This window comes from Orbicella franksi, chromosome 15 (genome assembly GCF_964199315.1).
Source record: "Orbicella franksi chromosome 15, jaOrbFran1.1, whole genome shotgun sequence".
Lineage (NCBI taxonomy): Eukaryota > Metazoa > Cnidaria > Anthozoa > Scleractinia > Merulinidae > Orbicella > Orbicella franksi.
The window spans coordinates 17,014,715-17,042,695 of NC_138159.1; the positions used below are offsets into that span (position 1 = coordinate 17,014,715).

Genomic DNA, 27,981 nt, shown 5'->3' on the forward strand with positions numbered 1-27,981 from the left:
CCACAAAAAAACTGAAAATTGATTTTTATTGGGTAGACTTGAAGTGAAGAACTTCATGGGGATGGTTTCCAAGCATGTTAAGAGCCTTGGGGCCAGTATTAAACATAATCGTTCGGTGTACCTCGCTTCAGTCGTTTCATATTTCTAAAAATCGTGATTCTAATCATTATTATAGCTTGAGAAGGAGTAAGCGATCGTGTACTCGGGGTGAGGTGTTGGTGAAAGTGTTGCAATCGTGGCAAGGCGCGTAGCACAACGTAGCATGGTTTCAATGTTCATGGTAAATGGTATTCGTACAGCATCTCAGTCCCGCATTCCCTCCACGGCTAAGAAAGTTGGAGATAACATGTTATCAGAACATAGCTTATTGATCATTTGCTGGCCGCGACGGAAAAGTCTGTTCAATGGGTAAGGCAGAGATGCAACTGGTTACTGTCATTATGTATTTGTTGTTGTTATGAACTAGGGTGCCAGCCTACATATGGCTTCAGTTTTGGCTACTCAGATGAACTCAGGACACTGTTCTAAGTACAGTCATTCGGGTATATCTCTAGAGTTCGTCGAAAACCCTCATGAGTAATGAAGAAATTGTCTATAATTAACAAGGATAGAATCCCTTGATTTAGTCCTATCAGTGGCAAAAAGATGTACAGTAAATAGTCTATCTGTCTACAATGTGCTATTGCGGCCGTGCAATCGCCAGTAGCAATCCCTAGCTTAAAAGCTGAAGAAAATGTAATGATTTATAACGTGAAACATTTGATTTCGCTCGTTTGTATTGACAAGCATAGGGATCAAACCTTTTTCTCCTAAATAGTTCAGACTCCGTGAAGTGACGATCGAGATGTAAAATCTTTATATGTTTATGAGGTCCATTGTGGTAACGCCCGTATCAACGCTAGGTGGAAGTTGAGTTCAGAATAAATGTTGAAGTGAAACAAAGTTTGATTGCTGTTAATTCAAGGAGAAACTAGTTCGTACCGCAAACACTACTTAAAAGATTTCAACCCGCGATAAGATTTAGTAAGACATGTACAATCTTTAGCAAAATATTTCAGTTTCTCTCTTTGCACTGCTGACTACCGCTGTTATTGCTATCATTATTATTTACAATTTAAGTCTATGATATTTTATTCTCTGAAAAAATGTAGGTCTTACAATTCTTATTTTAAATTGTGATCTGAATTTTTTATGATGTCGAGCCGTGTAAGGCCCGAAAGGACCTTGTGTGAGAAGGCCAAATATTTGTTTCTATCAATTCAACCGAAAGAATAAAACATTCTATCCATTCAGATTAATTTATGTGTAGCTGCAACCCTCCCATGACATCTTTATTATAAATTTAGTTAATTCTAGCTTGCACAACATGCCATTTACATTAGCATACGAGACCAAAGGAAGCCGAGCGGGTCTCATATACCAGCACTAGAAAAGACTTGCGTTAATTTGTTATGATCGTATTTGAGATTACAGTTAGCGGTTTACCTCTGTCCCCTAAAGGGGAGCTGTCTCAAAGCTCCTAAGAATCAACCGCTTTAGAGAATGAATGAAACCTTTTCTTAGTTTTATATAAAAGAATATGTTTCCAGTTTGATTCTGGAACGTGCGTTTTACGCTTGGAGCACTGGTCTTCGCACAACCACCTAATGAAATATAATTTTTAATCGCTCAAGATGCAAAATAGAAGCAATTTTTAAATTCCCTTCATTAGAGGAAGCTTGAATTAGACTTTTACTGCAGCGGGGCAAATGATCAAGGCAGTATCGAAATATTTGTGTCAGCTGCAACTGTAATCAGATAGTCCGGCGGCCATCACTGATTCAGCTGCTTGTATACCATTTACTGCTCACGTCCCTCAAAAGAGTAGTAAAAGGCATTTTAGCTTGGTGTCTGTTACATTGTTCTCAATCTTTTCACTGCTAAGTGGTGTAAAGAGCTCTGTTCTTAACACGGGCACGTTAGCCAGTTTTGAAGCCAGAAGTGAGAAGTGCGGTATAGTTCTTGCACAATGGAAATGCGCGAGTCTCGAGCGGCCATCTCATTCAGCTAAAAGAAAAGGCCACGGGCCTTAAAGGAATTTGTCACGTTCCAAGCACCTCAATTGACACAATTCTTTCATGACATTGACATTTTCATAACTTTCGCGAACCAAACCCGCTTGTCGGCTCTTCTTTTTTATGGTTTGTTTTTTCAGCGCGTCAAACAGTGGTCATTTTAATTTTCGTATTGCGGCCATGTTTACATTCAGCTACTGCTCTTAGATCAGCTGTCCACATTAAACAATGCCATATTGGTTGCGCTTTCTTTCTTATCAGCTGGTTAAAGCCGGTACTATTAAACATGAAAACTCTAGTACGAATTCATTCCCCGCCTCAACTCTGCAAATTAGCTCAGTGTGGTAGTGGGTTGAGATGTTTTGAGCACCTTGTCAAACTGTGCCGCGCCTACTTCGTTTGTAGTGAACGGCTTATCTCTAACTTTATCGCAATCCTTTTAATTCCTTTATCTTTCCTGGCTATATTATACGATACGAAGTTCTGCATTTTGGCGCATATGGCATATTGAATTTATCGCTATATGCTCTGCCACGTGAGCTTTTGAAAAGCAAATCATTATACGCTAAGTGCTGGTAATCCGAAACCTTCTCAAGACCTGAATAAATCCATAATTTACATTTCGTAAAGGGTCGAGTGGCTTTCTTTTCACGGGTTTTTAGAAACGGTTCGGTGTAAAATGACTGCTCTTGAATTGAAAATCGTTTCACCTCCACGATCGAATTTCCTTTCTCGTGTTAAGGAAAGTATATGGTCGCTAAAGAGTTTCGTGGGACGTGCTTCTGATTAACACTGGCAAAGTTTCACAAGCGAGACATTCCCCGCTAAAGAAAGCCCACCGTGATTCGTGTTTCGTGATTCTTAAGCTGAAGTCTTGAATCACCATAGAAAAATTTCAATGAGTTGTTAAAAACGCTCGTTGAACCCTTAAACTGCTCGGAGTGACAATTTTTTACACTTCTAACTGTCCCTGTAATGAGACCCAAGAGGGTGTAATTTCTTAGTTGTAAATTGGTTTGTTTTGGAACCATTCAGCTTTGCAAAAATATAGTGTCGGTAACAGCACATACAAGTGGCAAGCTAAGCTACTTACAAGCTTACTTCATTTCCTAGCGTATGTGGAGGTCACTGGCCGAGTGGTCAAATTCTCAGATAGCTGTGCTCTTTACAACTGCTACAGGCCGTGTGAACATTACAATTACTTTTTTCAGCATTTACTCCTTCCTCTTTTCCTCAACACCGATAATGTCTACCGCAGACATCTGATCGAAAAGCTGCGGTGCGGTTTTATAATACCGGTTGGAGAAACCCGTTCAATCATTTCGGATTCTACACTGGGCGGCAAGCGTCGTGGTTACATTAAAGGTTCGCTTTTTGCAACCCCAGAATTAATACAAACTTGAAGATAACAGGGGAGTTAAGACTTCCTTTATTGTCAAAATGGCATCGGTTACGAAACCAGATCTAGTGTAATGGCAAGAAATCTTGGTGATAAAAAGTTACTTTGAATTTCTGAAAGGGTGGCTCTTGGCTCTTGAAACGAATGCGGGTTACAGACAGTTTGGCGCCAATGAAATAATATACGAGCAGTTACTTCGCTGTTCAGTTGAGTTTCCCGCATTGAATTGTGACACACTGACCACAAAGTAATAAATATATACTGAAATATGGAGCAGATTTATCAGCAGATTAAAATTGTACTAATGCCCTGTATGCCATTTGTTTGTCAAAACTAAGACCGAAATAAACCAGGTATATCACGAACAGTCTATAAGAACACGGAGATTGAAAAGCGCGTAAATTTTTAAACAGAAATGTGGGTGGAATTTTTACGGATGCCTTGAGGCGAAGTGGTGAACTAGGTTAGGCTTGGATGGCGCTACAATGTAATCATCGAAAATTATTTTTCCTCTTTCTTTCGTTTTCTTTTTGTGTGTGTGTGTGTGTGCCCTTTGAATGCTAATCCGAAATCAAGCGGAAATGCCACGTTCAGCAAAAAATTCTGAAGGATCCAGATAAAGCTATGTACATTTTATTTTGCAAAAGCCTGCTTGTGCTTTATAACATACCGCATTTTTGGTCTTCCATTTAGAAAGGCGATTTGTAAGAGCTCTGTTTGTTTACATTGAGTGCTATCATTTCAACTTTCGGGGCACAAAAGAAGAAATGTGCAATCGATACCGCAGTGTTGGTGTTAAAAAAAAGAGAGATTACAGGATTAATTTTAAGTCGCCTGACTTATCCTTTTTATGTCTGATATTTTTCCGTGGGTGTGGTTTTGGAGGTAGTTTCGAGGATCACTTTCACTCATAGAAATGTCAATATCTTAGTGATGCATAAGGTCAGGTTAAGGCCATGCCATAAAACACTTTCAAGTCGTAAATTCTCATTAAGCAGCTGAAAAATCGTTTCTTCTTGCTGCGCTAGCTCATTTTGGATGTTAGAATCGACGTCAGAGAGTAACCGGACAAATCTATCCGGATTTAAGCGAGTCACGGAAGTCCCTTGCCGACCTGTTGTTCAATGAACCCTGACAACTGTGTATGTAAAGGAACTTGATTTCCATTCAGTTTTCATGCGTTCTTTTTAGTTTATACAACAACTTTATTCATTTACTAAAGAAGCACTTGGTTGATAACAACCTACATACGGGTGTCATGTTTTTTTGTGTGTTTTGAATTTGATTGATTCAACTACCGAACAAAATGAATTGTCGAACTACGGTCGCCGCAACCAGGCATCGATGGACTGAATAACCTCGTACCGACTACAAACAGTAAGCTTAAAGCCCTCCAAACCAATATAACTTATCAAGGGGGGTTCTTTTTGTAGCCACTTGAATAAAAATGAATTCTCGAAACTATCAATTTCAATTTTTTGGAGAGAACCTGTGCTTGTTTGTGAATGTCGAATGCTTAAAGAACTCTTTGTAAATCGAGTGTCTTGCGCCAGTGTTTGTTGACGAAATCCGTGTTGTGGTGTTAGAATATGGTAATTTTCGTGTTAAAATATGGGTAGTTTTCGTGTTAAAACGTGTGGGTATTTGTTAGTTGTGGCAGAAATTGTGTGCAATTTTAGTTCAATAGAACTATATGGATAAATGTCTTTGAATATATCGGTCTACCTAGCGACTAAAGAAACCTCTAAGCCTTTACCAGTGGTTTTAATTTCAGAAAAAAGGTATTGCTCCAAAATACAAACATAAGTTGTCGGCTGTTTTCGACCAAGCCGGCGTTGAATAAGAAGGTAATTCGGACTATATCTCCCATATATGCAAATGAAGTTTACTAAAACGTTCTCGTCGCGCCAGCCATTAGTTTAGAGTCTGCCATCTTGCGCTAATAATTGGCTCGACCCTTGCAGGCTTTGAACTCGAGAAATGAGCACAAACTCGCAGCCAAAAGTCGGCATTAGGTGATACTTATTTTCCAAGGAGCAGTCTTTTCTTGCTAGCCTTTGCATGATTAATAAATACTTACATCAAAATAGCTCAGTGGGGTGTCCATTCCATATTCATAAACAAACGTACTGTTTTGGCTTCGTAACTGGTCTTAAAATGAAACTTAAGGGCTTCGGGGCTGGGCACGGTATCGTCGTACGGGGCAAACGAACTGAACCTTCAAGACTTCAGAAGGAGGACATTCTGCAGCGGGTGAAGTGGCTTCGTTAGATCTCAAAGAAAAACCCTTGAGTTTGTTGTTAGAAAATTCTTTCGCAATTGACATCGCTGCCTCGCTTTTCATCCCCATCTCTACAGATTGTGACAAATAGCTATGCGTTTTGTCCGTGACAGGCCGAGTTTTAAGCACACACGGTGGCGGAAAGCGATTCCATTTACTGCTAGTAAAACCCATTAAATTTTAGCCACTTACACAAAATCTCGCACTTTTTTCGCGGCTTTTTCCCCGGTTTTATCTGTGGCCACCAGCTGTGTGTGGCTGGTGGCCTCTAAAAGGGAAATAAAAGCCGAAAGCCAGTGAATGAATTGTAGATCAAATGATGAAGAAAACTCATAGCCAAGACTTGAAAATTATCATCAAAAAGTCTCGAGGAATTTACAGTTCAGTTGCCTTAACTTTAAGCTAGCGAGTACAATTATGATGGTCCTTTTATAGACAAACTTTTTTTTGTCACCTGTACATCGTACGTTTTACGCATCTCTAACTGCACATAATTCATTTAAAAAAAAACACACATTTTGCGTCTATGTCTTAATTTTAGTGCCGACAATGTCTTCAGCGAACGTTCGCGGGAATATTTTCGCAGACATCAAGTCGCGATCAAATAGAGAAGTACTTCCCGTACTTTTCGAAACATTACTGAGTTATTTATTTGAACGTTAGAGCCCTCTCCAGTTACTCTGTAAAGAAAACAGCTAGCGACCGGCTGGAGCGATATAATTCTATGAGCAAGATATGGAGTTTATTGAATTTTTAGTTTGGTTGTTGAGTTATTCGCGGATAATTCTTCAATAAATTTTTGTCAAACTGCTATAAATTGTTGCATTTCTTTATTACACCTTAGGAAATCGACTGGCTCACAGGAATGCGAGGGCGAAAAAATAAGCTGTTAAAAAATACTAAATGAGTCTGAAAACTCATTTGCAAATGGGTTTTTGGGGACTGCCATGTCTTCAATTTTTTTTAATGAGATGAAAACACGATTTGTCCTTTGTTTCTTTTATTTGAAAGTTTTTGTGTACATTTGTGTTGGATAGCTTTCACAACTAGGGTGCAACTATAGGGGGTATAAATACATACATTTATTGTTCGTTAAAAATAGCACCGAAGAAATATCGATTGTGGATGTCTCTTAACTACTGGTAGAGTCAAATTTAAGGATGGTTGCCTGAGCTTCTCGACTGTTTTAGATTATTATTCCAGCAAGCTGCGGTGAAAAGTCAAACCGACCCGAATCTCTTGTTAAGTGAATATCTTGACGAAAGCAATTTTTTATGGATCAGAAACCATGAACCCTTTTAATTTAAAAAAGGCGAGTGATTTTCACGGCGAATGTAGACTTGAAGAAGAAAACTAGTGATTAAAAATTGTTCTTACTAAGGAGGATTCATAACTCTGCTAACACTCAACACTCGTCCCAACAAATGGTTTTGTTTCCCCAATTTATTAACACTTTTGAACAAAGAGGTATAAGTGAAATAGTGGATTAATGTTTTATTCATAGTGTTTTCTTCACGATTTATTGCGTTTTTCTTTCATTAACAAGGTCTTTGTCCCAATACCAGGCGAAAACTGAAGCGTTGAAGCAACAAAGTTTAGCTTTTTGAACAACGTGCTATCCCTCCGCTGCAATGAGAGTTTTTCGTGTTTAAAAGTCGATAACGTATTCTAATTTGCTCAAACTCTGTGGCAACGAAGCGTCTCTCTTTGTTGTCTATAAACGTCTCTGTTATTTCTTGCCTAATCTGAAAGCAAACGAACGTTGATTCAATTTGCTAAAGATCCATTCTTGGAAATTACAGAAACCCCTCCTCTTTTTTCATCGAGTAAACACGAACGACAATCAATTATGGCATTCATACGCTCCGCTTCATAACATGACTCAATCCAGCAACAACCTTTTCCTGATTTTCACCTCAAGAGGGAAACAAACTGGTACTGATGCCCTAATGACAGAATTTCCTTGCTTGTTTGATTTCACAAAAGCAAAACTCTTAGTGCGAGAGTCCTGTCAACTCAGGTGCGAGAGAGCATCTCATAAAATCCTTTAAGTAGAACGAGACGTGTTGTTTGCCAAACATCGCGTTGTCAAATTTGATTCATCCAGTCGTGTCCCATTGCGGTTGTAATGTTTTCTGACAATTCGTGCGGTAATGTGAAACGATTTTACTGAGAAGGAGCGAGCTAATAGCCGTTGACGTTTATGCCAAGCTCAAACAACCAGCATTTTAGTAAAGATGAGAAGAATTGTAATTAGAATTTAAGTTTGGCTTGGAAAGGATTATCCCTTGAAGAATGATGAACCCTTATCACTATCGTCTTAATTTCAGACATGCATTTACTAAAAGCATTAAGAACAATTTTTAAAGCTACCTAGCAACTTATAATATAAAAAATAACTACAAAATCAAACTTTTTCGCGCTAAAGAAAAACCTATAAAATTGTTTGCTATAAAATCTGGCTACTTACAGTTTTTAAAAGCTCAAAACAAAATGTTTTCAAATCACACTCGAGAAGGACATCGAACAGCTGTTGAGTCACACGAAAACGCAACGTTGACGCGACTCCAAAGAAAACTCTTAGAATATAAACTAAAACCATTACATCCAGAGCAAAGCGTACGATTATTTAAATAAAGTGGTTCTTTGGAGTTAAGGATTTTGAGAATGTTGGCATATAAGCTTACAATTGACTTTGTAGCCTTCATCGTGACAGCCTGCTTGAAGGAGAGACCCGCATTGTTCTAGGTTTCTTCGCACAACACACGTTGTAATTGAATGTTTGTGCTACCAGTTCCAATACGGATTGCTTGGAGCGATGTAAGATGAAGTTACTGGAGGAAAATGATAGAAGTCCGTAGGATCATGACGTAAATATCCAAAATTATTGACCGTGCCGCCATGACAAGGCTGGCCATCTCGTACTAGCACGGGCACTGGTACAGTTCTTGGAGTGAACAAAGGAGCTCCTTCATTCATCACTCCTTTCTCGAAGCTCTGTTTCTTGTATTTGTAACGATGATTCTGAAACCAAATTTTCACCTGCGTCGGGCTCAAGTTGATAATCCGGGCGAGCTGTTCTCGTTCGGGAGCGGATAAATATCGTTGTTGTCGAAACCTTCTTTCAAGTTCGTATGTTTGCGCCTTGGTGAAGAGCACTCGCCGTTTCCGCTTTTTTGGCGGATCACTCAGGTCATCTGGCGTTTCCTCTTGTTCACTTATTTCGTGGCTACTCGCCGAGGAGGTCGAGGGCTTTTCTGTCGGGCTCGGATGTGCATCTGTTATGGCGGAAAAACACAACATTTCATCAGTCTTCATGCCATGTAACGATATCTACAGCACAAACGGGGAACTGTGAACTTGTAAGAAATTAAGTGAATTGTAAGTTACAGCAATTAGCCCTTTAGTCTTTCCACGAGGTCTCGAGCAAAGAGCCCTCAAAACACCAAGTGATGTAGTATTCACAATAAAAATTTGAAACTGCAGCCATGTTTTCTGTCGTGTTTGTAATTGCCTCGTAAAAAACACCATTGTATTTCAGTTTGCCGGAAAAGAAAATTATTTGCGTGCGAAAAATTTCGGCGGCTTGTCGCGCGCAGCATTCATAGCAGAAACCCTCTCAAAAATTGCGGCGAGTGTTTTACCAGCTATCAAGTTTAGTGCTTCATGAAGACCTGCGTTTACTTTTCGCTCGATCAAAGATACAAAATCAAGTTCATTCTTACTTGTATATGAGCACTCTTGGCCTTGATTACACACTACTGAACCACATGACGAAGTACGAGTGTTTCCGCCGGGGCTATGATAATTCGGTGAGGATTCACGCGTTGTTTCGCTTTTCGACGGGCACAGACCGGCTTCTGGTAAATTGAGGATGTCCTTGACGGAGAACGAAGTCATCTCGAACGGCCGGTCAATTGTGTACATGGGTCTCAGTTGACTGCCATTTACTAAGCCGAACGCACTCGCACTCCAGTCATGCTCGTATCCGCGGCGGCTCACAGCAACTTCTTATAGATCGGGGCGTGCCCAGACTCTCGAGTGGTGAACAAGATGTTTGACGTTAAACAAATGTTGCCTAAATTCGCCTAAGTCAACCTCTATTGATAGGTTAAGGTGGTGACGAAGTTGACATCACAATTAATTAGAAAGATAGCAATTGAATGCCCTGTCACAAGTAAACCCCTTTCGAGTGACAGATCTGCCCTAAAAGGCTTCATTTGACATGTCACGCTGGGCGGGCAGACCCGAATACTTATTTCCCCCGCTTAGAACTCAAACAACCATGGCTTCACCTTCAATGAGGCACCTTATTGCGATTCTGACGTCGCAAACTTAATTTCAAGAGACCACCACTCCTCGTCTCTCTGGTGCCATCGAAACTGCTCAAGAACGTTGTTCATATTCCCCTTATACACGCCTCTTCAGTTTCTGAAAGATCGATGTAATCGAAGTTGAAAGCTTGAATACCGACTAATGGGCGATCGGAAGAACGAGCTGCTAGATCAGCGATAAAATCTAGGAAAATTTGCACCTCTACTAATCACACCGGTTTTCGTTTTTTTCTTCCCCTAGTTTTGTCGAAACCTATTTACAAAAGCACGCACGCATTTAGCCGTCTAGTTCGCGTTATTTATTATTGTTTTTATTATTTTTTGGATTATAGACTCGATGCTTGAGAAAATACCACTTTTTCTAAGTGGTTGCTTACTGACCGGGTAAGGACAAATGTATTATTTCGCGCGCGGACCGGCCGGGTGTTTGGTTTGTTCGACAAATGGCATTCCACTTATTATTCGTAAAACTTTTAAAAACTGTCAACATTTTAATTACGCGAATGTTCGTTTGATTGTGGCATTATAAACGCTGCTTTAATGGCTCTCTCGTATTTTAATATTTTCCCCTAAAAAGCGAAATGTTTACGTTGTGATGGGTCAGAACCGTCAAGATCATCACAAAAGAAAGCACAAAATAAAAAGCTTGCTTTTATATCTACAATGAGAACGCTATTAATAGGACTGAGATATACAAGTAGTTAAATATTTTTTACAAGACTAGCTCGCGTCCTCCCCAAAGTAAATAGCACTACAAAACACCTGAAAGGTAATTCTTATATCATTTACTTTGAAAATCCAGCCGTTGTTGGCCTTAGTAGTACTTGAGCGAAAATTGAGTGCATTAACTGAACTTGGGTAATGCAAAACGAAATATTCCTCCCGTCAACTCAGAAGAAGGCTTTCGCGTTTTGTTTGAAAACTGGAAAAACATTGGGCGTCCCACGCAATTTTTTTTTCTCTGCTAGCGTTATTTGAGCAGTGCCTAGCGTTTTTCATCGTTAACAGGTACATTTTAAGAACTGTAATTATCACCAAACGGGTACAAACGTATTCTCGTTGGCTTCGTGCCCGTCGCACGCGGCGGAGTGGAGTTCAATTCCAAGAGGAATTCTTGAAAAATAAAAGCTCTGAATTGACTTTATAATTTTCATTAGCTGGGACTGTTGCCCAAGGCTCGTGCCTACATCCACCTGTTAATGAATTTTCTCCGTACTTAAGTTATATTGGCAAGTATGCAGGCAAAGTTTGTTCCTCGCCTCGCGTAAAGGGGGTTTTTCATTGTTCTCCTTTCATTGGCAGGTTTGACTTTCAGCTTTATTTTAACAAGATGTGTCTCCGTTCTGAACCGCACGGGAAAATTCTGCCCGCGAAATAGCCGTCTTGTCGGAGTCAGAGAAACGAGTCTTGTACAAGTTTAGGATAATCGATCGTTTTAGTGCTGTCTCATAAATATTTCACAGTCAAGAATGAAGTACAAGAGGGTATTACGTCGCTAAACTTATTTGCTTACCAACCAACCCATCCAAACAAACTGTTTGCTTGTGTCACTTTGTGAGCGACAGGCAGCCCATTATGGCATTACGGTGAAGATATTTTAATTTCGCTCAGTGAATATCGTAGATCAATAGAAATTTCGACATACAAAGTGTTTCTGTTTTTCGCGTGTTCCATAGAACTGACTGACATACAAACTCAACAATGCGGAGTTCATAAATAAACATTATCACCCAAAACGCCTAATACAGTTCAATTAGCGAGGATTAAAATTTTACGCCCGGAATCGATGTGTCTCTTTTCATTTTCTGCCCTCGCTTTTTTACTCGCGAGTGCGAACTCGTAATTGTGTTTGTTTGTTATAGTTTGTGAAGAGATACCCTCACCGAAACCGTTTGGATAAGAGCAACGCTTCGAAGACAAGAATTGGACTGACGAATTTCATTGTCTGTCCGCCAAACCATTAGCACCCGTTCTTCCAAACAACCACTAATTAGTGTTTAAAAAATTCGATGGTTTGGGCAACTCAGCAAATGGCTATATCGCCATAACAAGATCGGATTACTGTCAACGAGCCGCCTACTTGCGTAAGAGAGTCGATTGAAAGCCTTTCAAGAGATTCGCGGCATTTCTCAAAATGAAAAACATCTTAAGATCTCAACAGCCTGTAAAGTTCTCGCTCCTAACATCTACTCTTGAAGAACAACGAGGGACCTCAAGTGCTTCATGGCGCGGCGTGTAGTGCTTCCGTGAAGATCTCTCAATAACAACTGAAATGAGGTCGGGATGTCACAACCGAGCTATGAGCCCAGGTCTCGGTGTTAATCACACTAAAAAAAACAATAGGTACTCCTTGTGTTCGCCATTTCATTGTAAGTAATTTAAGAAACAAAGTTTAAAACTGGCCTCCCCGAAACTCTGCCTCCCATTTTTGTGGCGCTGAAAAAACATTTGATAATTCTCTAAAAACAAGCCCCGCGGAATTACTTGCGGACAGGAATATAAACAAAATTTCACAACAACTTCATCGTTAGAGTTTTTCCTGAAGGAGTACATATCATTTTACGCCGATAAAAACAATCAATATTTTATGGCGTAAACTTAGTGAATTAGTTCAGAGAAAGTTTGGGCAGAAGCCATGTTAGTGAGGGTCGTGATAGATAACAAGTTTTTCAAATGAACTGTGAAAAATTCACTCAAATTATCCGAGCTTTGCACCGAGATGTTAGTTGCTCGGTTTTCGCCCCAAAGTCGGCAGCTGGCCATGGAAACCAGGTAAGATAAGTAAAAGAAATTCATTTGTACTCCTAGATTCAACTTTGTTGCTGGTGAACCAGCAATGAATAATTCCTTACCGTTTCAACAAAGTTATTGCTAGGACGGGTCGAGGGTGCTAATAGGTGAATCGACACCAGCGCAATGTCTTAAAACACCGGTTAAATTTGCCCTACATTACAAACAAAAAAGGCATCAAAATTCTTGTTACTCAATTAGTATTGAAGACAATTGAAGTGTTTTCGTGTTTCAGTTTAAGGTTGCTCAGTTGTAACATATTTTCCGTCTACGGAACTCTAGCGGCAAAAGGTTAACAGCAAGAGTTAGGGTTTTGTTCTAGTACCCCAGTATCCCGATCCGTCGTTACGTGTTCAATTAAGCTTGTCACTTCGTCGATTGAGACTATCGCCACTGCGAGTTTTCGACCGTTTTAATTTGATTAGAAATGCATGTCTCATCACTGAAATTAACCATGAATACTTAGTTTATTCTTGAGTTGACTTTCCGGAGTCAACTTGCGCAAATTATTGAATTGACAAGAGCCAAAACAAGCGGGTACGGCAACATGACGGCGCGCTCGCATCATGGATGTATTGAATGCTACCTTAACAATACGTTGATGTAAATTGTCAAAAAAGATCATCTTATGAGTAAACAAGAAAATGTCCCGTTCTGGATAGTCAAACAGTCTTCTGTATCTGTTTCATTAAAACCATCTTCATTGCTAAGTGGAAGACGGTTTGTTTCCGCCACGTCAAAATGCCCGCGTATAAGAATCCATCAGTGGTCATCTTACCTCACGGAAGGTTGAAAGGAAACGAACGGAGTGGAGTATGCTATAAACTTTGAAACTTTTGCTCAATTCCATCCCTCGGTGAGACTCCTATTGGTAATTTCACCACGTGGAAAGAAAAACAAATGGAAAAAGGTGAGCCTTTTTGTAAAACAATTAGCAAAAAGACGAGAGTATTGTGATGTTCTTTGGCGCGTGTTTACATCAAAGAACAAAGCTAGTCACAGTGTTCTTCTATCGATGCCTCTTTAGTTTTTTTTATAAATATCCCCTGAAAGTCTAAACTATTGAACTCATATCATATGTAAATAACCACGACTCGACCTTGATAACACAAAGAAAATGATGTTTATACGGGTGGCGTGTTGTAGTCAGCTCAACCAAATTATACCTCCTGAAGTTTAGCAGAAGAAAACTATAATTTCCATAGTTTTGACGAAGAGCTTGAAAGAAAGAGCGACTTACCGTTTGAATTTAAGCTTATATTTAAAGGATACTTTCTAAAAGTGAGTTTATACTTGTGAACAATGAACATAAAAGAACCATTTAATGTATTCCCAATGAATTAAAGCCTATTCTTAGGGCAATTCTTTGGTTGCCTTCTTGCAATTGTTCAATTTAGACAAAATGTCACATCTGTCAGACCCCAAAGTGAAAAGTTTTTCTTGCATTGTTAGCAGAGCCCACACACTGTTTACACTCAAAGCTTCGCTCGTAAATTGAAACAAGCACACTTCCATTGCGGATACATCAACTGTGATGGCCAGTGCAAACATATTAATGCAAGAATTGCTCTCTGATCGAATTATTCAGCAGCGATTAGGAACAAATGAACTTTATCGGCTTTAAATGAGAAATTTTGAACCAGTATTTTACTGAACAACCTTAATAGATCTGCTAGAAACTGCTTCAAAAATCTTAGTGCGTAATCTTGGAAAGTTTACTCTTGAGGAATCGAGTTACACCTCTTGAATGGTTTATTTTCTATTCAAATTCCCTGAAGAAAAAGAAATTGAGACATATCGAAATACACTGGACTACATGGCTCTTGAAAATCTGTTGAAAGCCTCTTTCGTTGTTAGCTCATGTATGGCGTAACACCAGGTATCAGAAGAGAACTTATCTCGCCTGTAGTTAGAACGAAGGGCTGTTTTCTAGACGAAATAAAATAATTTTTACGCATCAACCCGTCAGACCTAACAAAGTAACAAAACTTTGATTACTTTTGTGTTAACACGCTTTCTAACACCACCTATTAATTTTATGTATTAGCCTCGTGTTTGTCTTCTTTGTTTCGAGATTTACTGCCGGAAAATGTTGAACTTTCGCTTTCAAAAGAATCATCCACTGTATGCACTTGTTAATCACAAAACATGAGCTAAACATTGAAAAATGTCTTGAAGAGGTAACGAAGCCAATAAATTCGTCTCGTGACAAAGCTAAGCCTTCGCCGAAACAAACAATTCGGTAAGACAGTGAAACCACATGTAAAATTAGTTAGTTTCTTCAGCGAATGTCGAACTTGCAACCCTAAGTGAAGCCAATATCATTTAGCACTACTGAAGCCATAACAAAACCTGCGAAGTCTTACAAAACGTAACGCGGATCATAATACTATGTAATAAAAACATATTCAAAACAAAGACATGTCCAATTTGATGAAAATTCCAGCGAACTAGTACGATTCTTGGTTTCTTTGTCGATTCATTAGTCGTTATGAATCGACGAAACACCATACAATGCACCACCATCACCCACGCGACTTTGTGCAATATAAGTAAAGGAATTAATCCCTGACAAAGGAAAATATTTTTAGCTATTCTTCAGTGTATAAGCAGGTTATTTTTTGCAATAAACTACACATGAATGACATAGTTAGTATATACAATGAGAGAGAGAAACTTAGTTAGTTTAGTTGTTTAAAAAAGTAACATGAAAAAGCTCAATATGCTGTAAAACGTCTCAAGTTAAATCCAGTCAAACTTACATGGTCAAAATTCACTTTTCTCTTTACAAGAAACTGGAGCAATGAAGGTCTTTGTACAAGCTGGAAGGAGTTTCGAAGAAGATGAAATATGTGAATTTAAGCTTTACTGTTGCTATCCATATTTGGCGTGAAACTATGAAGCACATATGTTTAAGGGAGCTGGCCTAAAAGGACTTCGGATTTATTTTTGCTTTATTTTACAATTTCTCCTCGTAATTATAACCCAATAATTATTGTTTTACCCAGCGGCTAAGCTGGCGAACACGGTACACGGAGTATTATTAATTCATGACTTAATCTTCAAGACAATTCTAACACCAGAAGCATGTTGTGTATTGGACTCGTGTGTAAAAACAATTAGATTTTACATAAATTAGTCCAACTGGGACACCGTAAACGCCAGTGAAGGAAAAGAAAGGAAGTGTAATCCGCATAGATAACGTTTTAGATGCAAGCTAATAAAAGACACGACAAAAGAAGTGGGAGGATAGAGAATTTAGGTAGCAAAAGGTTTCTGGTGATAAGTCAATAGCCGAACGCTCCTCTGTCCCTGGGAGGGCGGCCTGTACATCATTGCTAATTTCCTGAGATGTTTAAGAGTAGACAATGTTTACAATGTCACTTCACTGAAATAAGATATGAGAGCTTTTCGCAGCAAATCATGAAGATTGTATCCATACTGGACAAAACTTTTGTGCACTGAACGTGTTCCTAACCAAAGGAGGGCGTAATCGCACCTCTGTCATCGGACGGGGAAATAATTGAAACGAAATTGCTTGGGCCATTCTCGGAGGTTTTCAATGATTTCCAAATCGTGACGATGTAATAAACGAAACAATAAAAACAGAGATATACGTAAACTTCCTAATCCGCCAATCCAATTAAAACCTAAGTCAACAGAAGGCAGTGCAACAGCACAACATGTGTGAAATAAAAGCAAAAGGAAACCTCTCGGACCCAGAGAATAGAGCTGCTGTCAAATTAAATCCACTGATTTGACAGACATTTAGTCGTACCTTCAGAGCAATCAGTCGATGTGTCACCACTGTCATAGCGCTTTCTCTTAACAAAACAGCCTGATGACAATCAAGCCAATTTGTTTTATTTCAAATGGCTTGTCGTGTGTTTGAAGTATAGCCCCGCCCATGTTCCCGAGACCAGCCTGCCCTATGCGTGCGACCTGCTTTTAATCTTGTTATCTTGGCTCCCAACACAATGGAGCCCATTTGAGACCGTTTACACGGAACGCGAACATGGGATCCTTTTCCATAAGAGACATTCTTAATCTTCCAGAGGACAGGATTCGTTCATTGAATACCAAAGGCGAGGAGCAGATGTCATTTGAGGACAGGAGTTGTACACCGCGCGTGCAATCCAGCCCAGACGAACCAGAGCTGACTCACGCGCCCGAGATGGCAAAGTCAAGTATGAATTATTTTAGTATTACTGAAAATTTCTTGATATATTTAAGGGTGCCGCATTCAGGAAACAGTATCTGAGACTCGAGTGCCGCGCGGGAGATTAGCGGACTGAAGAGCTGTTTGTTATGGAGGATAGCGAGAAAAGGATTTTATTCAAGGGAGTTAAAGCATAGTTAAGCTCTTCAAACCTCACCATATCGGAGAAATCTCGAAGTTGCACTACTTAACTGTCAAGCTGTTTTTATTATGCGTCATAGTAGCCTACTGCATACAGCAGCTACCAAAGAGTTATTCAGTATTGTAGCGAATAACATACGTCTTCTATCACCACTTATACCATCAATAGAAACGGAAAAAGTTTCAAGTGATTAAGACTGCTATGGTGCGAAAAATATGTCAATGAAATTGTCAACCTTTCGAGCCGGTGCGCTGGTTGTTCGGGCACCGTTCGTCTCTATTCATGAAGCTGTCTAGCTGGTGCGGAGCGCGTGATTTAGCGTGCTCTGAATAGAGGATTTTTGACTTCAAGGACTTTAAATGAGCAAATCCAGATTTTCATTCTCGAGATAAGGTGAATAGATGTAATCCAAAATAGATTATTCATGTTTCATGATGTTACTGGTAGTCTGTTGAGAACCATGTCAAAAGCAACCTTTAACAAGGACAACTCGCTTTTCACCTTCGCAGGCGCCCAGCAAGTAGTGCCAAGCGCGCAAGTTCTTGACTCGTCGAAAAAGGACCAAACAGAGAAAGATATCAAGAAACGCAAAAGACGAGTCTTGTTCACAAAGGCGCAGACCTTTGTCTTGGAAAGAAGATTTCAGCAGCAACGCTATTTGTCTGCACCCGAGCGTGAAGAGTTAGCAAGGATAGTGAATCTTACTCCAGCACAAGTCAAAATTTGGTTCCAGAATCACAGATACAAATATCGAAAGCAGATTAGCGAGAGAGGTCCATGGGATAAACCTTATTCGCCTCTTTCACAGGGAGCTTTACTCAACGGCTCCGGACAGTTTTGCAGTTGTGTTAGCCCGTCTTGTACGAGTTACCTAAGCGGGTCTCCGTACCACCAAGGAGACTACCTTCACTACCCACCTCCCGTGAACTCTACTTACATTCAGCCAACAACATATTGGTGAAAATTACAATAACTTTCAAAGTGACTCATCGCTAAGGACAATTAGTTGTTACAATGTAGAAAACGCAGCGTGGAGTAGTTTATTTATCAAGCAGTACGTTTATGTTTTAAAAGTAATTGGAGCAAAAGTTCATTGAGCTAGCATTTGTCTAAAAATAGATAAAAATGGGTGAAACGTTCCATTTTATAGCGCCTAAAGAAAATATTATCTGTATATAAGTATCTGTAGTTAAGTTATAGAATGCCAAAAAATAGGTTTGCCTGCTGTAAATTTAACGCTCGTTCAAAGAAATAGATTAGGCCTCCTTTTCAAACACTTGTCTAGTTTGTTCAATAGAGAACGCTCATATTTACTGGGACAGAAAATTGTAATAATAGAGTAAAGGCTTTTTAAAATAGCAAAAAAATCTTGTAAATACTCTAAAATTTTACGTAAAGTGATTGTGTAATGTTTTGTCTGCTAGGCGCTAAATATTGGCGATGTTTCAGAGAGATAAAATAGAATGTGCAGGAAATATTAGCTGTGTGTGTTGGACATTTTTTGTGTATTCATCTGTCCTTTTTACTTTTTTTATAGAGCTCTTAAGTCGTCAGCAATTTTTCATCGTGAAAAGAAGTGCAATTCAGAGCAAATCAAAAACGTAATTTAAAATCTTTGCCAACCGACGCGAAACGTAACATTCGATTCATCATCCGCTTAGCAATATGTCCCGTGATTTATCGTTGTTATATGAAGTTTGGATGTTGTGTCAAGCTTATTTTTCATTCAAGCCACTTGTTAGAACTACTATTCTAAGACACAACAATGAAAGAAATAATCGACAGGGTCGGCTTTCTGTACAGGTAACGAATTGTGTACGCTCGATTTTTACGTTTCCATGAACTTGTGCCATTCAAGAGAGACGTCGAACTTTTTGTTGGCTTTCAACGCGTTGAGCTTGTGCCAGTGTTTCACTCGCAAGAGTCAGTTCATCAATCGCGGTTGAGATTTACCGTTATTGTTTTCAAGAGGTAACCATTTGCTTTGAAAAGCTATATTTCGGTATTCTGCTCGTCTCTTCATGGGATCAAGTTTCTTTTGTATTTAAATATTTAAACAGTTTCGTTAGGCCATAGCATCAATATTGAATCTAAAAGATTAGGCTTAGTAATCGACCAGAAATAACAAAAACTGTTTTGTTTTGTCTGCTATCGGTTAAAGAAACAAAACAGAAAATGAAACCAGTAAATGAAGTCACCCCCTTGAAAACCTCCAAATATCAAGGTCAGACTGTTGTTTTTATGGAACTGTTGATAAAAAGGGTTAGCTATCTTCGGACATTTTTTTTTAAGTTAAGTTAGCTTTGTTTGCTTGGACGAATTTATCCCACGCAAAGTAAGAAAAATTTTTACTCCTTTGCAGGCGTAAATGAAAAAATTTAAAATAGAATTGTGGAAACTACCTGTGTCGAGCGTTTTAGCCAGATTCGTCGATAAGTTACTATTTCAGAAATTTGTTAAAGAGACTTGGACCTGTTAAGAAAGAAAAAAAAATTATATCACCTTTCATCTGGACATAAATAAAAGATTGATTTAACAAAGGATGTGGTAGAAAAACCTAACTTGGACATAAACCAAAAATTGAAAAAACCTCTTTTCAAGACTTTCTTTTCAAAGCTCTGATTGTTACAGTTTATTAGCCGGTACAAGCCGTTGCGAAATTTTAATTAAGTAAAACTCGCAGCCTTGGTTTTCTAGCCTGGGAAATTTTTCGAACATCGATATTGGTGGTTCGATCGAAAACAGGAAGACTGATTCATATTTCTCAGTTCAGTGAAAAAACAAAGTTTACTTTGTTACGCCTGCATACACGTAGGACCGAGGGTTTTATCGTTGCTTGTTTAAGGATTACTTGTATTGACTATGAAGGCAATAAAGGGTTTTTATTTAGACTTTATATTTCCTACATTGCGAGCGACGCAGGAAGTTTGCCGAGAAGTGTGATTTCATTGCTACATAGAATTAGTCTCGCCAACAGATTTCGCCTCTATACATTTTATTTTTACATTTAATTAGCGCTTCGCACTTTAACACAGAAAAGATGACGCTTTGGATCCGAGCCACACACAAGTTTAATTGAAAATATTGCTATATTGCTGACAACGGAAGCAAATTTCCGTCTTCGACGGCTGCATACTCCTGGGTGGGAAATTCGCGATCATAAACCTATTTTGGACACAATTTCCTTTCATTCAAAGGGAAACGGTGTATTTTCGGACAATTGGCAACGGTAGTTTTGTGAATACTTTCCTTTTCCTCTATGGCTGTCAACACAGAATTAAAAAACCATCATTATCTGTGATTTTGTGTCAGAAGGTAGTGACATTTCAAAGTTATTGGCTAAATAAAGGTTAGGAAATGACTGATCAAACAGGCTCGCTTGCACGTTCAAAACCATATTCTTAAAGAACTCCACTTGAAATTTTTAATTTTTCGCGAAATCAAAACACCTCTAAGTTCTGGATTGATTGATCTCTGATATCGAGAACTAATTTTGTGGCGGGAAAATAGAGTTGTTATATGATTGAGTGGTTCTCGGTTACAAAAGGGATAGAACAGCTAGTGTTTGTTTATTGGAGCAGCTTTGTGTGACCAACAATAGTTTAATAACACTAACTTTAATTAAAAATGGCCGTTTACTGTGACCGTGGTGTTGACTCTAGTTTCTGTTTCTTTTATCTTTGTCGTCTCAGGTGCGGCTGCGAATTTCTTGAAATGGAAATTCATTGGTTATTGCAGAGTCAGTTATTGTAGAATTTTTTTGAAACTTACGTAAGTTATTTTTAAAACAGAAAATTGTAATTAGTGATATCGTGTTTCAGACGCGCGAAGGTGCTTTGTACAAACCAAACACAAGGAAGTCTACCAAACTTCTACTGTCTGTTACGATCGAAATTTTGTATAAACTTGAGCTGACGTTTCCGAAATTTATCTTCGCATTTCCTTAATAACACAGTTTACACAAGGTTGAAATTAATTCAATTTCAATTTTGTGTGTATGCGATAAAAATTGGAAATTGTAAAATTTGAAGGCTTGTTAGGTGCTGTCTGCTGAAAAAAAGAGATTTCATTAGCACGTTTGGAAAATGAAATAAAAAGTCATATTTCCTCCATATGTTAGATCAATATAACCCGTAAATTTAACCGCCAATAAAAACCATTGCAATGGCATCATAATTTTTAAAGCAAAGACTAAAACGACAAACTGCCAAACCTTTTTATGTCCCTAACGCGAAAAATACACAGAGCAGAAAAGCCAAACGGTTGTTTTCTAGTTGTAAACCTTGCAGGTTTTTCTTAAAATGTCTTTTCCATTCTTCTTGTTATTGCCTTCACCTAATTTTCTAAAGAAAAGAAATTTGTACATGGCATTGTTTTTATTTCGTTGTAAAATTAATTTTAACCTACAGCAGCTCCGCGATAAAATAGGAAGAAATAAAATGATATTTCTGCGGTGATACAAGTGGCTTTTTTTTTTCAACCAAACTATTCTACACCAAAAGACATCGTCCCACGTTAGTAGGAACGAAACGTGGGGGAGCAAACATTAGTTTTTTTTATTCAGCCCAACTGATGCGTAACAAACTCGGTGGTTTTTATGCACGTACGCCCGCGACCCGAGAAAACAATAGAGTAGAGATGTTGATTTATTATTCTTCAAGCGGAGTTCATAATAAAGTGAAGTTGGACTCGAGTGTATCCATTTTCGCACTCTATGATCGCGAGTGGCCTCTCTTATAACTGAGATTTTTCAACGGAAGATCAATTCTTTGTGGACCGACGAAAGAGAGGGTGGGACTTTACAACAAGAGGCTTATCACGTGATTTTACCGGAGATAGAGATGAAGGGAAGAAAACTTGTCAACGTTGATCAAACTTTGTTTCTTGTATGAATAATATTGTTATTCTCTCCAGACTTAACAAGATAAAGAAGTTGACGAGCGAAGTTTCATGTTATATCGATCTCCATTTTGTTTAGCAAAATAACACACCTTTTGAGCCGAAGATACCTGTCGCGGTTACTCACGAATCTATTTTGAAAATTTTGTTCAGTTTTTTTTTGATGACATCGTGATAACTTTTTATTACACCAGCATGTTTTAGATTGTTTGTTTAACACCTTTATCTCAGTTATGAGACTGAAGTTCCGCAGCCTTCGCTTGTTGATCTCTGTGTTCATCTACAATGAATTAGGTTTCAAAAGGCAATTTCATGCTTTCACTTCTGTTTCCGATTAAACCATCACAGATATCACACGAAACAATATCATAATATTTTCTTTCCCACCTACGACATGTTTAAACATGGCGTGGAGAAAGAAAAGATTTCTCTCGATAAATAAACAAAGCATTGAATACTTGTCATCAAAAATAAAAATGTCACCCACATGCGATAATTTCTGTTGTCAATGGAAACGAGATAGATAGCACCTTTTTTCACGGAGCATTGATCTTTCTGACGTTTCATTTCAGCTTAAAATGGGTGATTAGATTGTTAGATTTTTTCATTGAAAATGAATAAAGGTTTATCTTTAACAACGTTTCCAACGGCAACAGCATTGACTGATTGACTGCATACAAAATCATGGGCTCGCTACGTGATGTTTGTAAAACCACCGCAGAGAGCAGAAGTTCTTGTAACAGGGTATCTTTAGATATCAAGATGACATCAAGAGATGTTCGAAGTACTGTTTCCAAAAGAGGAATATCACAAATTAAAAAGTTTAAAATTGATCATCATTGCTGTGAACAATTAGTTCACTCAGTACGACACGAGTCTTTTCTCAAATCGATTTCTCAGTTTGTACAGCTTCGTGGCTGATGAAGTCTGTTTAAACTGAAACCGAAAACAATGTCGAGTTTTCGTCAGTTACTGGCTTTGTTAATTTGATCAAAAGAGCTATTGTTTGCCTTAGACAAGGTATCCTATTAGCAGAGTCGCCCTCGATCTTTATCGTGGACAAGGAAATTCACAGAGTTCCACAGAAAGTTAAGCCAGGAGCATTTTGAGTCTCATGAAATGTCCGGATTTCCTCATTTCACGTTGCTGTTGCTGTAAAGTACGAGGATTTTCTCGTCAAATAAAACCCCGAGAATTTTCGGCATAGTTGGCAGTGAAAGCCTACTTTACGACCAATTATTCACTCAGGATCGTTTCCTTATTACGTTCGCTTACTTTTCTCCCCAGCATAACTTAGTCCGTCATTTCCTTTAGTTGAAAACCCCGTTAATAGGGCTACCCCTAGGATTACAAATACGATCAGATTGTTGCATGCCATGGCTATTTGGTGGTCGGATTAACAGAGCACCACTTTATTTGGTAACAGAAAGTCAGTGATGAAATGTCTAGCTGTGCACAGTTTCGAAATTATCAGTCGTGATACTTTTGATTCCAACATTTCTCAGCAGTGTACACTTGTTGGAATTTTAGTTTATTCAAAAGGCTTGTTAATTTAATCTAACACTATGTTTCTAAAGTGTATGCATCGGGTTGCGGTACATTAGCACCGTAGTGTGACATATCACACCGATATTGCTACCCTCTGGAAATCAATTCAATTTTCTTATTATCGCTCACACAAAAGCTAAAGTTTGTTTTTCAAACAGCAGCAAACAGTTTTGGTTGTGTTAAAAGAAAAGGCCATCAAGTCGATACGATTTCTTTATACAGCTGTTTTGTTTTCATGGGTCGTTCCATTATGGTCGTGTTAGCCTACCAAAAGTTTTTCAACTTAGAACCACTTTGCACAGTGTAATGTAGCACATGAAAGTACTGCTCAATAGCTTTCATTTGAACGGTCACACACCAGGGTTTAATCCACAGACTCAAAAATTAGAACCACTTTTGTACAGTATAATAAACAGTACCACATGAGAGAACTGTTCAATAGCTTTCATTTGAATGGTCACACACTAGGGTTTAATCCACAGACTTATAATTTTGAAACACTTTGGACAGCATAATAAACAGTGCCACATCAGTCAAAGTACTGCCCAATAGCTTTCATTTGAACGGTTACACACTAGAGTTTCATCCACAGACTTGGAAAGTCAGAACCATAATAAAAAGTACCGCATCAAATTACTGCTCAGTAGCTTTCATTTAAATGGACAGACTTAAAAGTTCGAACCACTTTGTACAGCATAGTAAACAGTGCCACTTGAAAGTACTGCTCAATAGCTTTCATTTGAATGGTCACACACTAGGGTTTCACCCACGGACTTAAAAAATTAGAACAATCTTGTACTGCTCAAAATCTTTCATTTGAATGGTCACGCACTAGGGTTTGATAGAAAGACGCAAAAGTTCAATTAGATCCACAAAGTGTTAATTTTTATGAATACTGGTAGGTAGCTCGCTAGTCTTTTGAGGGAATTGATCTTCTGTGTTTGCGATTCAACTGTGTCCGAGGGTCCTGTCTGTATGCATGCATGGGCTGGTCTGAATTTATAGATTTTATGCTTGAGTTGAGAACACATAAGTTCACCTCATGACTTGTCTTTTTTTGATCTTGTATTTTGCTTGTATGCCTGAGAATAATTTCCCTGCATAGTTCCCTGAATTTCATTTTCTTATTTCATAGTCAACTTAACCAGTTTTGTGGGATTTGTTTAACTCTGGTGTTTGCTTGAGTTTACAGACCATGCAGTTTACAGCACTCCCATCTCGCTTCGGCCACTTCATCATTTCATGAAACTTGCAACAGTTTTTCATCTGTTCATCCCTAAATTGTTTATCATTGTAGAGGCATTATTTGGATCCCGCTAACTATTGTGTTTCTGCAAATTTTCATCAAGTTGAAACCTGTGTTTGAGCTCATTAGCGAACTTGCAACTCTTTGCGCAATTTTCACACACGTTCTGGCAATAACAATAGGCCTTCTGCTCTGTTGTGTAAAATGTAAATAAACTTGGACGCAAAACTAACAAAACAATTTTCCTTGTCACCAATGAGGACTATAGGTTAAACCCTCCATTTACATAAAACAAAAATAGCTCTTTTTGGATGTTTATCTGGGTCTCATCGAGTCACTGCTCGATAATTTGCCAAAACAAGTTTACCGACCAAAGTTGCAGAAGAGGAATTGTGACGAACTAGTTCTAAAAATGTTTTTAACTCTCGCCCAAGTCGTGATTTAGTTTGGGCAAATCTTGAATTCCGACGTTTGGTTTAATAAATCCTAAAATTTCAAGATACTTCATACTTGTTGTTATTTGCAGATTGTAATTTCCGCTTCGTCGGCGATAGCATCTGATCCTGTTATGGAATTAAAAGTTTACCTTCCACTAATTGTCGAAGTATGAGAAAAAGAATGAACCTTAGGTCTTGTGATCCCCAACTACAATAGTGCTATAAGCTTGATAAACTGGTCAGCTAAGTAAGCTAAGACAGTAGATAATAAAAAATCCCTTGAAATGAAGTTATTTCGTTTCAGGAAATTACACATTCCAGTATATAATTGGGAACGCAACTCACGAGAGACTGACAAGGGTACTTGTAACGTATATCTCTGAGTTAAAAGGGGTTATTAAACCCTTGTGCGTTCCGTGGAACGAAGAGACATTTTGAAAGCCACATCCGGTTGATGTCTGTTTTTAACCAAAACAATCCAACTCTGTCTGGAGCTGAATAAACTTCCCAGCACGAATAAACAGAGATAACTAAAACCACGAGCGTTGTGGATGTGGGAAAGCGGTTTAATGCCACCCTGTGGCATTACGCACCCCAATTTGAGTCCATGTCGTTTTTTGACACGATTTCCAAAAAGCGTTTTCGACACACACTCTTTCGTGAGAGGGTGTTTTGCTTTGAAGAGCGCTTGAACCCTGAAGAAATGAGGATAAGATTTTAAAGGTCACTTATCAAATCTGGTTATGATTCGATTGAATAAGTGTACAAAGACACGTTCTAATCTGCACTTGAAATCCGGACGAGTGGGATTAGCGATAGTTATGTCAGTAATGCGATACTGTCTCGCAATTTTTAATGTACCAAGAATACACTGTGTCTAGTAGAGGATGGTTAAATATGAGATTAACCAAATACCTCTCTCCTGATAAAGAAACATTTTTAATGAATAAAATCTTTCTCTCCCACAATCCTAATGTTCTCTGATTTGCGTTTGAGAATATACAGTTCTGCTTACTTGTCATTCAACTGAGTCCACCATGTTGCTGTTTACAGTTAGCCGCGAGCAAGTTCTCTTGAAGTAAGCGGGCGGAAGGAAAGAGAGAGTTTGGTCGAAGGCTTCTGTTTATTATGCTGTGCAAAGTGGTTCTTGTAACTTTTAAATCTTCTGGATGAAACCATAGTGTGTGACCATTCAAATTGAAGCAATCGTGCAGAACTTTCATCGGACACTGTTTATTGTGCTGTACAAGGTGGTTCTAACTTTTAAGTCTGTGGATGAAACCCTAGTGTGTGACCATTCAAGTGAAAGCTATTGAACAGTATCTTCATGCAACACTGTTTACTTTTTCAGTATTTACATTTCTTAAACGTTTTTAAATCGGAAGTAAGAGGATAAGGTCACACAAACACGACTGGAGTGCATGGGTGGGTGTGGTTCTGACACTTCTCTCACTTGGCCTTGTATTATACTGTTTCTGTTACTTGTGTAGGATTTATGTCAAAGAACATCCGCTTGCCCGGTATGTGTCACTTGTACTTAAAAATTGTAATTTCCTTCTCTATGAATTGTCAATTTCTTCATTGAAGAGTAAAGTATTTGAATAGTTATCAGGGAAAACTGTACCCCATTGGTGAGCAAGCTGGGGGACGAAAGATTGTCGGGATTCTGTACATTACAAACGATAGTTTAGCTTTCATCTGAACTTTACGCTGTAATGACCACACCTGATTGAGAATAGCACAGACAAAAACCAGAAGATCTTGCTTCAATTAACGTTTAGTACTGTGAATAAAACCCTAGTTTTAGACCTATCAATTGAAAGCTATTGAGCAGGACGTTCATGTTGTAATGCATGGTAGTTCTAACTTAGAAATCTATGCGGATGAAATCGTGGTGTATGACCATTCAAGTGAAAACTATTGACCAGTACTTTCATATGGTACTGTTTATTATGCTGTGCAAGGTGGTTCTAACTTTGAAGTCTGTGGCTGTGCAAGGTTATTTTAACTTTGTAGTCTGTCGGTGAAATCCTAGCGTGTGACCATTCAGATGAAAGCTACTGAGCAGTACTTTCATGTGACACTATTTATTAAGCTGCACAAGGTGACTCTAACTTTGAAGCCTGTGGCTGTGTAAGGTTGTTCCAACTTCGTAGTCTGTGGGTGAAACCCTAGTGTGTGACCATTCAGATGAAAGCTATTGAGCAGTACTCTCATGTGACTTTGTTCATGATACTGTTCAAAATGAACCCTCGTGTGCCAACATTTTAAAACTACTCGGTAATGTTTTCTTTTACTACCAACAATTTTCTCAACATTTTGAACTGAAATAAAATTTCGTTTTTTTTTGTGAGTGTTCGACTCAAGAATAGCCGGGAGTGAAAAGCTATTTAAGACGACTCCTGCTTTTGATCATTAATCAAGCCTGAAATCTCAGTTCCTTAGCTCCAGTTCATACTTCGCCGATAAAAGATTAACCTCCACGAAAACTGCATCGAACAGCTAGTAAAATATCAAAGTTACTTAAGAGCGATTCAGCTACGTGTATAGTACTTAAACATTCCATAAAGAAAACAGTTCCCAATTCCGCCGTAAATTCTTCAGTTGACGCATATTCAGTTCTTGCAAAAAT

The 27,981-nt window shown here is 38.6% G+C and overlaps 2 protein-coding genes across 5 annotated transcripts; one reads left to right on the forward strand and one right to left on the reverse strand.

Annotated features, from left to right (window-relative positions):
* The first annotated feature begins 290 nt into the window (after positions 1 to 290).
* Positions 291 to 27,901, forward strand: LOC145469890 (homeobox protein Nkx-2.8-like). Of its 4 annotated transcripts, none has more exons than XM_081453701.1 (4): positions 291 to 408; positions 16,914 to 17,045; positions 17,729 to 26,464; positions 26,531 to 27,901. In XM_081453701.1, exons 1-3 carry the CDS (start codon positions 405 to 407, stop codon positions 18,178 to 18,180), a joined length of 588 nt encoding a protein of 195 aa, XP_081309827.1. In that variant the 5' UTR covers positions 291 to 404; the 3' UTR covers positions 18,181 to 26,464; positions 26,531 to 27,901. The 4 variants fall into 4 exon arrangements, with proteins under 4 accessions (XP_081309827.1, XP_081309828.1, XP_081309826.1 ...); XM_081453702.1 differs by lacking the exon at positions 291 to 408 and adding an exon at positions 12,687 to 12,840 and having other exon boundaries at positions 26,531 to 27,893; XM_081453700.1 differs by lacking the exon at positions 291 to 408 and adding an exon at positions 13,639 to 13,768.
* LOC145469889 (homeobox protein Nkx-2.5-like) lies at positions 6,677 to 10,678 on the reverse strand. The gene is made up of 2 exons (XM_081453698.1): positions 9,460 to 10,678; positions 6,677 to 9,012 (listed from the first exon to the last, which is right to left on the reverse strand). Exons 1-2 carry the CDS (start codon positions 9,659 to 9,661, stop codon positions 8,522 to 8,524), a joined length of 693 nt encoding a protein of 230 aa, XP_081309824.1. The 5' UTR covers positions 9,662 to 10,678; the 3' UTR covers positions 6,677 to 8,521.
* Positions 27,902 to 27,981: the final 80 nt, after the last annotated feature.

What these genes read in the sequence shown, in the direction of transcription:
- LOC145469890 (XM_081453699.1), top strand. Translation starts at nt 16,874, where the DNA reads ATGGGATCCTTTTCCATAAGAGACATTCTTAATCTTCCAGAGGACAGG. An exon ending in GCCCGAGATGGCAAAGTCAA is followed by an intron (nt 17,046 to 17,728) that starts GTATGAATTATT and finishes TCACCTTCGCAG; the next exon opens with GCGCCCAGCAAGTAGTGCCA.
- LOC145469889 (XM_081453698.1), bottom strand. Translation starts at nt 9,661, where the DNA reads ATGTACACAATTGACCGGCCGTTCGAGATGACTTCGTTCTCCGTCAAG. An exon ending in CCAAGAGTGCTCATATACAA is followed by an intron (nt 9,013 to 9,459) that starts GTAAGAATGAAC and finishes CCGCCATAACAG; the next exon opens with ATGCACATCCGAGCCCGACA.